Source organism: Borostomias antarcticus (genome assembly GCF_949987555.1).
Source record: "Borostomias antarcticus genome assembly, chromosome: 17".
NCBI lineage: Eukaryota > Metazoa > Chordata > Actinopteri > Stomiiformes > Stomiidae > Borostomias > Borostomias antarcticus.
In genome coordinates, this window is record NC_140250.1 from 21,996,541 (window position 1) to 22,010,530 (window position 13,990).

Here is a 13,990-nt window from a genome sequence, read left to right on the forward strand (position 1 = left end):
CCATCTTTTTTATTTTTCTAATTGTTTGTTACTGTTCCCCAGGCAATATTAAAGGGTTTATCCATGAGCATTTAGGCCTACCTGCCTTCCAGGCTATAGAGTCTCATACCACAACATTTAATGTCCGGGAATGAACTATGGCATACTGTCTCAACTCTGTTTAGTTAACACTAATGAATGGCGACCAAAGCCATAATATCCGTGAGGTTTCAAATAGTCTATATTTTCCTAAATTAGCTCATGGGTCAGTATAAGAATACCCGGGGCTTTTGTTCATACTTATAAGTATTCTCAGTTTTACGGAGCGTGGTAACTGTCAAAAGTGGGGAGTAATTGGTTTCTGATGCGGAGCGTGTCTGCGCTTTAGTTAACTTTCAAAACATGATTATAACAGCATAATGTAATTTATACATATCCGTTGTTTCTTGGGCATGCAATCCTGTGACATTTCAATGATATGGATGTTTTGCTTTTCAATATATTCGAGTCTCCCCTACAAAAGTGTACTGATCCACAGCATAAAGCTCACGCAGGCGCAGAGTGAACCACTTCCTTATATTTTTCGGTTGGGCCGAGGAATCAAGTTGTGTCGCAGTAATTTGAGTTTCTTCGACTGTTTTTGATCATAAATTTGAATTCGGTAAGTTGACACTCATTTATGTACAGTTGAAATAAACGTATAATAGATTTTATGATATCTGTTGTAGTTTTTAACGTAAATATGTGTCGTTAATAGGATTTGAGGAGGTACTGGCTCTCACTTGCTAACGTTAGCTAGCAAGTTATGGTGCGTTCGTTTGTGGTCGCAAGTGGGAAAATACCCACCTCCGACCTGTGTGCATTCAGCTATATACCATTATATCACAGTTCCCTAGTTATATCTATATACCATTATATCACAGTTACCTAGTTATATCTATATACCATTATATCACAGTTACCTAGTTATATCTATATACCATTATATCACAGTTACCTAGTTATATCTATATACCATTATATCACAGTTACCTAGTTATATCTATATACCATTATATCACAGTTACCTAGTTATATCTATATACCATTATATCACAGTTACCTAGTTATATCTAGTGCATTCGAGCAACTGGGAGCTGAGAAACATCCGAATTTGCGACGAGGAAGTGCGAGTTCATGCGGTGTTTTATTTAATCATTCCTAGCAAGTCGCAATTTGCACCTCCCAGTTATAAACGAACGCACCATAACTAGCATCATTAGCACCAGATACAGGCTAGTAGCTCCAGCGCGGTTAGCCTGGGCTGGGTCTCTCTGTTACTGGAATCGAGAGAAACACTTCATGTAGCCTAACAGTAACCTAGCAGGTCTAGCTAGCTAGGTAACACAATACACCAAACCCGTCGTGTGTCCGGTGTAAACTCGGCCTACATTTTGTAAAGCGAACATTTTATAATATCACCGTTGCATAATTTAGGTTTGTTTTATAGACCAGGCGTTTTCCACCCCGCAGGCCCGGATCGTGTAGTACCTTGCTCACGTTAGCTAGTTAGCTAGATTATAAATTACCGTCAAATTCACTGCCCTGTTGGCACGGTAGCTCCCGTTAGCTGGCGGAGGATCCCTCGGCCTCTGCTAACGTTAGGGTGCGTTCGTTTATAACTGGGAGGTGCACATTGCGACTTGCTACTAGGAATGATTAAATAAAACACCGCATGAACTCGCACTTCCTAGTCGCAAATTCGGATATGTTTCTCAGCCCCCAGTTGCTCGAATGCACTAGATATAACTAGGTAACTGTGATATAATGGTATATAGATATAACTAGGTAACTGTGATATAATGGTATATAGCTATAACTAGGTAACTGTGATATAATGGTATATAGATATAACTAGGTAACTGTGATATAATGGTATAAAGATATAACTAGGTAACTGTGATATAATGGTATATAGATATAACTAGGTAACTGTGATATAATGGTATATAGATATAACTAGGTAACTGTGATATAATGGTATATAGCTATAACTAGGTAACTGTGATATAATGGTATATAGATATAACTAGGTAACTGTGATATAATGGTATATAGATATAACTAGGTAACTGGGATATAATGGTATATAGATATAACTAGGTAACTGGGATATAATGGTATATAGATATAACTAGGTAACTGGGATATAATGGTATATAGATATAACTAGGTAACTGGGATATAATGGTATATAGATATAACTAGGTAACTGGGATATAATGGTATATAGATATAACTAGGTAACTGATATATTGGTATATAGATATAACTAGGTAACTGATATAATGGTATATAGATATAACTAGGTAACTGTGATATAATGGTATATAGATATAACTAGGTAACTGGGATATAATGGTATATAGATATAACTAGGTAACTGGGATATAATGGTATATAGATATAACTAGGTAACTGGGATATAATGGTATATAGATATAACTAGGTAACTGGGATATAATGGTATATAGATATAACTAGGTAACTGGGATATAATGGTATATAGATATAACTAGGTAACTGGGATATAATGGTATATAGATATAACTAGGTAACTGGGATATATTGGTATATAGATATAACTAGGTAACTGTGATATAATGGTATATAGATATAACTAGGTAACTGTGATATAATGGTATATAGCTGGAATGCACACAGGTCGGAGGTGGGTATTTTGCCACTTGCGACTTGCCACCTCCGACCACAAACGAACGCACCATTATCCTTGTCAGTACATGGAGCTGGGCAGCTAGCTGGCTACATTTCTCAGTGTAATGATCGGTTTAATATTACCATCGTGATGTTGGTTAAATGCTTCTCTACATGCCTGTTACATGATCCCTTAATCACAAACGACCATCTGATATGTACAGGCGGGTCATGCGAGTTGACGTGACGTTAATAACTTTAACCTCGTAATTTTCGTTTGGTGCTCATCCCCTGTGCTCTGCTTTGTCTCATACAGGGTGTCTTTTATGAGTAATCAAAGGCAGCAGAAGCCTACGCTAACAGGCCAGCGATTTAAAACTAGGAAAAGAGGTGAGTTAAAACGGTTGTTATATTGAATATCGTCAATTTCCCTGTTGGCAGGATATAACTTGTCCTGTAAAAAAGAAAATAAAGGATATCCAACTTGCGTAAGACAATGCCGCTGCACTGCTTCTACCCCCTCACCTTCCACCTAAATCATGTGTTTTTCAACAGATGAAAAGGAGAGGTTTGACCCTACCCAGTTTCAGGAAAGCATCGTACAAGGTCTGAATCAAACTGGCTCTGATTTGGAGGCTGTCGCAAAATTCTTGGATGCCTCTGGTGCCAAGCTTGACTACCGCCGCTATGCTGAAACCCTCTTCGACATCCTGGTGGCTGGCGGAATGCTTGGTAATGATTTCCGATTTCGCCGGGACGTTCTATACGTACAATGGAGAAATGTCAGTTTGTATAGCTGGTGATGATCTTTGATTATCTTTCCTCATGGCCTCTTTGTTTGTTCTTCAGCCCCAGGGGGTACCTTGTCGGATGACCTGACCCGCACCGAGTTCTGTCTCTTCACGGCACAAGAAGACCTGGAGACCATGCAAGCCTATGCACAGGTTGATTCATTTACATTAATCTCCACCCTGTAAAACATCACATTATTGTTACTTTGGGGGAATTTTTATGTGAAATTATTCACATTACCCTGAGAAATGTTTGTTGTTTGATTTTCATGTTTTCCTTTTTCTTTGTAGGTCTTTAACAAGCTTATCAGGCGTTACAAATACCTGGAGAAAGGATTTGAGGAGGAAATTAAGAAGGTCAGTATGCAGAATGAGTGCCCCCCCCCCCCTTTTTATAATTCATTAAATAACTTTTCCTCATTTGTCAATATTAAATGTTTGAGAACTGTGACTTCCATTTGCAAGTAAATCTGACTTGTTTCTCTTTGCATTATCGCCTTTGCAGTTGCTGCTGTTTTTGAAAGGGTTCACTGAGTCTGAGCGCAACAAGCTGGCCATGCTCACAGGCATCCTGCTGGCCAATGGGAACATCTCGGCATCTATCCTGAACAGCCTCTACAATGAGAACCTTGTCAAAGAAGGTGAGAAGTACAGCCCATCCAGACCAGATGTTCAAAATTCTTTGACCCCCCCCATACTTTTGTGTATTTTGTGTCATACAGCGCCTGGGTGTGATGTTGCCAAAGTATTTGTGGCGCAGGCTTGTAAAGCCTGTGCAAGCATGCGTTTTGGAATTTATCTATGATTTGATTTGATCTTTTCTTGCCAAGCACATGGTAGGTAGGATTGGGGAACAGAAACTCAGCTCCCTAACACCCCCCCCCCTTAGGTGTCTCTGCAGCTTTTGCTGTGAAACTTTTCAAATCCTGGATCCATGAGAAGGACATCAACTCTGTCGCCGGTAGTCTCCGAAAAGTCGGCATGGATAACAGGCTTATGGTGAGTTTCACTAGACAGACAGACCCACTTAAACTCATCAACTGCCTTCTGAACCTCTAGCCTGCCCTTGGAGTCAGCTGTTGCCCAAACAGCGTTGTATGAAGAAAGTGTATGAAGAAAGTGATGTAACCAATCAAATACACGTTGCTATGTTTTTTCTTGACCAATAGAAACCACACTGTTTTTTCATGTGACCTTATTTGGTATTTTACTGCGGATGTGAACAATACAAAAATGTTGACAGGCGAGAGGATAATGGCACCTAACATGTACATTTTCAATTAAGATGGTGACAGTGAAGATGAATATATGGACTTTGGAGAGGATTACTTGGGAATGTAGACTCTCTGCTCACACGCTTCAGGTTCTATGCAATAGCAAGAGCAAAGCGAAGTTTCTCTCCCTGCACGGTAACGAGCAAAACCTGGTGTGTGGATTTTCAGAGGTGGAAATTCTCACACAGTAAAAAGCGGAATGGATTCATTTGGTAATGTGAGACAGATTAGCACTAGATTTCTTGGTACCACTTCGTCAGGTATAGGATATAGTAGCTCATTCAGCCTATGAAATTGCTGAGCCATACCCAAGACAACACAGCAGGCTGTCTTCTACGGACCCCAGCCCATATGCACGGCATTCGCCCCCGTTTCTCCATTTTGATTCAATACACTTTGAAAGTCATGCAGTATGACCTCTGCAACCAGCATTAGTGTAGACTATGGTTGTCAAATTCTTCAACGAGTCTAAAAATGCATAATGGATCTTCAAAATGTAGATTTCATTAGTAGGCTACCGGAAAGCAGTGTGCGTCACACAGCCTCCCGAGTCCCGCCCATCTTCTTATGTCAAAACACATTGGTATTCAATCTTTTCAACATGGCCAAAAAAATGGCGAAACCACTGTAACTACAGTATCTATCTAGGTGGCAAGGAAATGCCTTACTTCCTTTAAATCCGAGCGCGTCTTCTCGTCAGCTGGCAGGAAACATTCTAAACAAGCACTGAATAGTGAATACAAGTGGACCACTATAGGCTATTCCTCGTTTTGTTTTCAGTTGGTTGGATATAGGCCTGATAAAAGGACCCTGTTTGCACTAAATGTCACCCATGTTGACTGGGTATAAACATTAATTGAATTCTTGAATCCTGTGCACACAGACGGACACAAGTTCCGTTGGTCCTTGTTCATGACAATAGGCGGGGAGCGCCCTCTTGATGAGAAGTGGTTCCACTGTGTGCGTCTCTTTCTATGTAAAATTATATAATACCAATCGAATATATATATTAGATTTTCTGAAAATATTTGAGAGAAAGTCAAATATCATTTCTGAGCTCTGTTGACAGTGCAAGTGTAGACTAGAGATATTGGTCTGGCTATGCAAGAGTAGAGTAGGAATTACTAACTCTACCAGGAACTGGATGCTTGTACATAACACGTGGGGCGAACGTATGTAGGCTCAGGAATCACAATATTTATGGTGGGGTCCAGTCCTCTTCTGATCACCTTAATTTTAATCGTTTATACCTGGGATTTTCTGAGGGACATCTACTGTGTACAACACAAGCGTCGGGGATGTGCGAGGGACGTTTTGGACGATCAGATTCAAAGTGGACAGCACTAAATACAGGTGTAAATGGCCACATGTTTTGTGAAACGTTTCCTCAAACCACTTGCTGAGGTGTGGTCAAATGCGCCCCAGACCACATCTTTAGTAGTCTTAATGCTAATGCGTCCCCGACAAAGACAAAAGAGGAAAACCCGTCATTAATGCAGGATAATTTTTCTTCTTCTTTCACCTTATTCTGCACTCTTTTGCAAGTCGCAAATGACTTGTCCTATCAATTGAAATATTTGGAATAGTCCTATGTACATTAGTTCTTCAGACATCTTCGGTTGCTTTCATGCGCACTTTTTCAAAAAAAAATCTGCTCGACGTCAAACCGACTGATCATTGATTTGTTTACATGGAGCAGCTGTGTGACACGGACACAGGCAGGAATGAGTGAGTTACTATGGTTACTCTATACGAACACAAGTGGTCAGCTGGGCACATTTGGAGATGCTTGATGGACACGGGTGTAAATTGTTTTTCGCTGTCCACTTTGATCTGATCGTCCAAAACGCATTTTAAAACCAATTCTAAACAGGGTCATAGACACTTGAGTGGACACATGCGTTTGGGGTAGTGATGGCTATGGGCAGTGCAAAGGAGACTGGCTCTGGAATATGAGAATCAATTTGCTGCTGAAGAGGAGGTGTGAAGCCTGTTTTATTACCGTCTTTCAGGAGCTGTTCCCTGCCAACAAGCGGAGCTGTGAGCACTTCTCCAAGTACTTTACCGATGCCGGACTCAAGGAGCTTTCGGACTTTGCCAGGAACCAGCAGTCTATCGGCGCTCGGAAGGAACTCCAGAAGGAGGTCCAGGAACTGATGGCACGTGGGGAGCCATTGAAAGACGTGAGTCATTTTGTGTCTGGTTAGACCCAGGGCAACCTGAACCCTGAAGATCCTTCTTCTATCAGCCTCATCTTGCTCAGTGCCTTTCACTAATATGACTGCTTGATTTGTCTCATAGATTATTACCTACGTCAAGGATGAGATGAAGAAGACCAGCATCTCTGAGCAGACCATGATTGGCATCATATGGACCAGTGTAATGAGTTCTGTAGAGTGGAACAAGAAAGAGGAGCTGGTCACTGAACAAGCCATCAAACTCTTAAAGGTGGGGCACTGCACTACGCTATGTAAAACGCATGAGAAACTTGTGTCTTATGAGGTGTACCAAAGGCTTCTCACTTGAGCTACAAAATCTGCTCAAAACAAAAAGTGGGAAATTGACATTAAATGTCTTGCTTTCAAAATCCCATTTTTCTCACTTTTATCCCCACAGCAATACAGCCCCCTTCTGAAGGCCTTCACCTCCCAGGGCCTGTCTGAGCTCACTCTGCTGATCAAGATCCAGGAGTACTGCTATGACAACATCCACTTCATTAAGTCCTTCCAGAAGATAGTGGTGCTGCTCTACAAAGGTAAGCAGTAGATGATTTGTAGTAATTTATCATTCATTTAAACAGGGTTTAGTCTATTCAGACTTAGGATACTTTTACAAAGATGCTCTGTGACCAAGGAATACAAAAGTACAACAGTTGACATACAATGAACACTGCTATGAAATCAAATTGATTTATTGAATGAATACAACAAATGAAGAAGAGAACAAGTGCAGTTTAAGGGGAAACCCCTGTATGGCAGCCTTTAGCATACTGAACTATGTAGTTACAAGCCAATGATATGGTTGCTCTATAGTTAAAGCAATACATAGCGTTTTCTCCAGTTCTCGGAACTGCGCCCCCACAGGCTCTGCGAGTAAATGCACTGTCGTAAAGTTTATCAGATTGTCTTTTTTTCTTTGTCTGGCTTCCTCCGTGATGTTTCGCTTCGGTTTTCTCGCCTCCGCCATGATATCATTGCATGTTCTATTAATACTTCAATGCATGATATCCATAGACGCCGGAATAGTTAGCTACTACTGTGTTGTTTAAGCACAACGTTGCACATGCACACTTCGACTGAATGCTGTGTCCCGGGTGCGCAATTTTTAAAAGGTAATAAATGTCAATGTATTATCTTTCTGAGTAGACTGTTTGGACGATTCAGCTTACTTTTAGTAAATCTAATTGGAGAATTGGCACCAGACATGTTTGTAAAGGTCCAAATATCGAGATGTATTGCTTTAAAGGAATTTATCGTTAAACAACACTTTCTCCAGAGGCTATAATGGTGTCATTGGGGATGATGGTTTAATAGTTCTCTCCATTTGCAGCGGATGTCCTTAGTGAGGAGGCGATTCTGAAGTGGTACACTGAAGCCCACCTTGCCAAAGGAAAGAGTGTGTTCCTTGAGCAGATGAAAAAGTTTGTGGAATGGCTCAAGAACGCAGAGGAAGGTGAGCCTGTGAATCTATATTAATCATCACGGTGGCACACAGACTACTGTGCCATTAAGATTAGTGTTTCCCCCTGGATTTTTTTCAAGGGTGGGGGAGTATGCTGAAATTGCTAGGGTTGTTGCAGGGCGGGCATGTCACGAATACATGGTGTTGACAGTTATGGATGTGTGCAGTAAGGCGTTGTTAGCATAGAGGGATCCATGTTTGTTAGTATCGGTGCATTTCTCTACACTGAGCTGAAATGAAACGAGTGCTTAGGTAGATGAATATAAACAATATTTATTTACAAAACATATTACTAGAAAAAATTACATTTCCTGCAGAAAATGTGTGAATGCTGAACAGGGAAATCGCAAAAGCATTGCTGAAAATGCATAGTCTAAATAAAAAAAAAGTGAACTAACTTGACTGCAAAGCCTTTTAGTCCACAACACAGCCTAGCTAATGTTAGCCTACATGCATTTGTATGAGTCCACTATTTTATTTTACGTTTTGGGTCTTAATAGTAGGCATGTTAATGGTTAACCGATAACTGCCAACAATAATTCAATAATTCTAACCGCTTAATCTTCTCAGTTAAATGGTCACTTTTTGAATTTACGTGCATAGCCTGTCAACTGTCAACTACAATACGACACAGCAATGCTCTATCACTTGAAGAATGTTCACTCGGATAAGTTCTCTTCTCCTCGTCACACCTGCAGCAAACCCACCATCGGCTCAGTGTTTGCGAGGAGCTGTGACGCGTAGCAAGCAGGAAAAATAATCTGTAATATCCATCCGTAATAAAGCGTTGGTTAAGAAAAAGAAAACGCATTTGGAAATTTGGGTATTTTAATTACAATTAATCAATTGATTAACATTACCAATGATCGGTTCAGAAACTTGCCTATATTTTGCAACCCTAATGGATATAAAGTCTGTAGGTGGAATGTGCTTTCAAATCCTTACCTACCAAAACCGAATGGCTAGCTAATGTTAGCTGAATTAAGAAACTTTGCTGCTTGGCCTTTCAACTTTTATTTGACAGGTGAGTGAAAGTGTCTTTCTTACTGGCTCGCTGTAGCCAATTAGCTGTGTTACTTGGGGAAGCTTACGCTGGTCTTATCGGTTTAGCGTGGCAGGGTAGCCTGTGTTTGAATATGAGGCTATATTTTTAATGGTTCATGGATTTACGTCATTTATAGCCTATTTTAAGCTTATCGATTAACCGAAAATAACCAATTGAGGGTCAACTATCGGTTAGAAAAAATAGCCTAAACTCGCATCCCAAATTACGACTCAAAGGCTTGAGGCTCAGTTCTATTAACCAGAAATATTGTCAAGTTACCACATGTGCTTATTTGACAGGCCTTTGCGTCCCGGTGTGTTGATGTAGTTGGATGTTTGTTCATGTAGCTGACATTGAATCTGATCTGTGTTCCAGAGTCTGAGTCCGAGGAGGAAGAGGCAGACTAAAGACCTCAAGCCAACCGAGACTCAACCTTTTTTTAGACTAACGTAGCACCAGGAGCAGTAGTGTTTTGTTACAGAAGTGCTTGTCTCTAATTCAAATTATTTTCCCCTTTTTGGCTCCCCCCCCCCCCCTCTTCTACCTCCTCCACTCAAACCATAACATCTAGATGTAATGTAAGGGCTTTTACATCCTGTTCATTTAAACATTTTGTTTTCTTTTGGAATCAATAAAGTTTACAGTTCTTACAGCATGAATCATGAACACAGCCTCCTCATTTGAGGGAGGAAGTTGCCAGATTTGTTAAATTTATCCAGACCCTTTTTATGCACTTTTTTTTTTTACCCTTTTAAAGTTGACCATTTGGCTGGCATTTTTCATTTGTCACGATAGTGGGACTCTTTTTGCCAGTGGGTTGATAGTTATCTGTTAAGCCATGACTAATCTCGGATCACCTGTAAAGAATTGCTATTCCCTTCAAGTCATTCTTTTTCTTTTTTGTTGGCCAATGTGACATCTCTTGGTTTTTATACAAAACGTTTTCAGCTGTCCACCTGCTCTGGTTGCAGCTTGACCAGTCTACTGCAGCGGTGCTGGTGGCATTGCACATTGAAATTGAACTGTAATTGCTCTTCTCATCTTCTGTAACATCCTGTGCCAGCTTCTAGAGTTAATGTTTTGTTTTTCTTAACCCAGATATCAATTTGACTTTAAAATAAAGGAAAGTACTGGTTTCAGAGTTTGTTTCAAGAACATACTGTGCCAGCTTAGATTTAATATTGTTTTGTTTTTCTTTACCCTTATATAAATTTGACTTTTTAAAATAAAGGAAATTACCAGTTTTCAGTGTTTGTTTCAAGATTTAATTGAAGAACTTGGGGTGGGTATCCTATAGGGAGCACTGAACACTTGACTATAGAGATTTTGAGAAGGAACCCTAGAACTGAGGGTAAACTTCAAGATGCAGCTTCTCATGTCAACGTATGCCTCAAGTATAGCTGTCAAGCATGAGCAAGTGGGAATAAGACCAATTCAATGTTGAGTTGAGAATGTGAGTTGAAAACACTCACAGCACACGGTCATTGAGAACATTTGTGACAGTAGCCTAGTTTGAAAAGCAGAACATCTAAAAACAAATCCTCGCGATGAAGGCACAGCGGAGGATGTACTTCCTGAGGCAGCTGAAGACATTCGGCCTACCAAAGGAAATTGTTACTCTTCTACACTTCCATCATTGAGTCCATCCTCACCATCTCCATCTGGTACCTTGCCCTCTACAGCCAAGGACGGGGCCAAACTGCAGTGTGTCATCCGATCTGCTGAGAAGGTGATCAGCGGCAACCTGCCCTCCCTGGTCCTGCACTACTCCCGAACCCTGAAGCGGGGCAGGAAGATTGCAATCGACCCCTCTCACCCCGGCTATAATCTCTTTATACCACTCCCCTCAGGCTGGAGGCTGCGGTCGATCAGGACCACGTCTGCATGCCACAGAGACGGCTTCTTCCCCGCGGCCATCAGCCTCGTCAACAAGGCTCGTGTCCCCCACTGACCCCGCCCCACCACAGACTCCGCCACCACTGAGAGACACTGTCCATAGACACTTGCACATGACCAGAATGTTTTGGACTTGCTGCACGCACGCATCACGCCGCAGACGCATAAAAACATTACACTGCATACTCACTGAATATACACTACTTTTTGTACAGTATCCTTTATCTTATCCTTTTTTTGCACTAGCTTTTTGTACTTGCCCTTTGCACTGTCCTGTCCTTCCTGCACCCTGTCCAGTGTCTAAATGTTATGCACCTCGCCGAAAAGCAACTTCCTAGCACATTGTAAAACTTCATGTCAATAAAAGGTTTCTGATACGGAAATCTGGTTTACAGAGCAAGGATGAAGGCAAGCAAGGCAATCTCAGGCTCTGTGCTTCTAAAGATACCCCTTGAGATACTTTATATTAGGTCAGCCGGTAAGGTGACGCTCAGATTGAATGAGTTAATTATTGAGCTCCAGGGCGATGAGTCTGCCTACAGGTGGGAGATTGACAGCTGCTGTCCTGGTGCAGCCAAAATAACCTGGAGCTGATGGAGACTTCTTGGAGATGTTTGCAGACTTCAGAAAGAACCCATCTCCCCCCTCTGAATCACTCCCAAAGGACTCTCTTGACGCCCTCCTTCCTGGGCGACATCAGCTCCTTCACCAAAAAGGTACAGCGGAGGAGCTAGCTGAAGAAATTCAACCTGCCAAAGGCTGGTTGTGGTACTATTCCACAACTCCATCATTGAGTCCCATCCTCACCTCCATCACCACCTGGTTCTCCGCCGCCACACCAAAAACAAGGCCGGACTGCAGCGCATCATCCGCTCCACTGAGAGGGTGATCGGCTGTAATCTGCCATCCCCTCCAGGGCCCTGAAACGCTCTGGAAAGATTGTGGCTGACCCCTCCCAACCCGGTCGCAATCTCTTTGAACCACTCCCCTCAGAGCCAAGACCTCGTGCCACAAAAACAGCTTCTTCCCCATCTGCTATCAGCCTCACAGCAAGACGCGTGTCCCCCGCTGACTCTGTCCCCTTTGAACTATTTGCACACAGCGGCTGACTGGGCTGTACATAGGGCCGCACTGCACACATATCACGACAACGGCACACATATTGTATATATAAAACATCATACATTACAATCTGCGCACACACTATCACTGCACTCCATTTTGTGTATTTTGTATTTTGCTGTACTTTATTGAATATATTATATGTTTTATTTGCACTGTCCTGTCTTTGCACTGACGCGTCCTGTCCTGCAGCCTGTCTGTCTCCATCAGTGTATGCACCATCGACCAAAACAAATTCCTATCATTTTTACTCTGCACCAGTAGATGGCAGTAAGTCCAGGGGAAATAGCCTACAGTGCATATGTACATCCCTCACTGAAATGTGAGGAATTGGCTGCCTTGAAGCTTTAAAACCAGAGACGATTAGATACTCAACACGTTTTTTTGCTTCTCTCTCTGACCCCGTCTGCGATGAGACTTTGTTGTTTTTGTTTTAAGTCTTTCTAAAAAACATGAAACAATTTGGAAGACTAGCATGCCCGGGGAAGGAAGCTAATGCTAGCCTACTCGTGAGAGATTCTGGTGTGTGTGTGCGCGCGCTCTCTAGTATGTGTGTGTGTGTGCGTGTGTAACCAGTTGTGGGTGGCTATGATGCCCTCTTCCCTGTTACTGTAAACAGCACCTGTGGCATCACCATGTCGGGGCTCTGCTCTGCCTGTCACTGATGCAGCCTGGGTGTGCTGCCTGTCATGTAGCCTGCTCCTTCCTCCTTCATGTAGCCTGCTCCTTCCTCCTTCATGTAGCCTGCTCCTTCCTCCTTCATGTAGCCTGCTCCTTCCTCCTTCATGTAGCCTGCTCCTTCCTCCTTCATGTAGCCTGCTCCTTCCTCCTTCATGTAGCCTGCTCCTTCCTCCTTCATGTAGCCTGCTCCTTCCTCCTTCATGTAGCCTGCTCCTTCCTCCTTCATGTAGCCTGCTCCTTCCTCCTTCATGTAGCCTGCTCCTTCCTCCTTCATGTAGCCTGCTCCTTCCTCCTTCATGTAGCCTGCTCGGCTCAGGAGCTGAGTAGGAAAGCTATAAGCAACACTGCTATTGAGCAGTAGCTATAGGCCTATCCAGTGATGGGAATGTTCATGCAGGGTAAGTACTGTAGTATGCTGCTATTAAGAACAAAGGTCTATATCCAATTTTCTAAGTGCTATGATATATGTACCATTTTTTTATGCAAAACGTATACAAAACAGTCAACAAACACCAAGACAAAGGAAATAACAAAAAAATGAATAATACAATTAACTAGAAAGTAGTCTGTAGAAAATATGAGGTGAGCTAGCTGCTGCAGCTGTATGTAACAGCTACTGCTAGTACTACTACGGACCGGGCAATCTCCATGCACCCATCAGTGAAGACCGTGTGTCTCTAGCCCACTCAGGGGCTGAGTTGTGGGGCCTGTGGCGTGGATAGTGGCGTGGTGGTGAGACTCCGCCCCCTCAGGTCAGAACCGGTTGGGGGCAGTGCAGTGACCTCCGGGCAATCTCCATGCACCCACCAGCGAAGACCGTGTGTCTC

The 13,990-nt window shown here is 42.3% G+C and overlaps 1 protein-coding gene across 1 annotated transcript; it reads left to right on the forward strand.

Moving 5' to 3' along the window:
- Window positions 1-560: 560 nt before the first annotated feature.
- Window positions 561-10,708, forward strand: LOC311320155 (eIF5-mimic protein 2-A-like). The gene is made up of 12 exons (XM_084451844.1): window positions 561-640; window positions 2,990-3,063; window positions 3,229-3,405; window positions 3,523-3,617; window positions 3,756-3,821; window positions 3,970-4,105; window positions 4,354-4,463; window positions 6,751-6,921; window positions 7,040-7,186; window positions 7,355-7,493; window positions 8,288-8,410; window positions 9,840-10,708. Exons 2-12 carry the CDS (start codon window positions 3,000-3,002, stop codon window positions 9,869-9,871), a joined length of 1,260 nt encoding a protein of 419 aa, XP_084307970.1. The 5' UTR covers window positions 561-640; window positions 2,990-2,999; the 3' UTR covers window positions 9,872-10,708.
- The last annotated feature ends 3,282 nt before the right edge of the window (window positions 10,709-13,990 follow it).

Bases quoted from the DNA above. Each gene is read 5' to 3' on its own strand.
- LOC311320155 (XM_084451844.1), top strand. From the start codon at position 3,000: ATGAGTAATCAAAGGCAGCAGAAGCCTACGCTAACAGGCCAGCGATTT. The intron at 4,106-4,353 runs GTGAGAAGTACA...CCCCCCCCTTAG, and splicing joins TGAGAACCTTGTCAAAGAAG to GTGTCTCTGCAGCTTTTGCT. The intron at 6,922-7,039 runs GTGAGTCATTTT...TTTGTCTCATAG, and splicing joins GTGGGGAGCCATTGAAAGAC to ATTATTACCTACGTCAAGGA.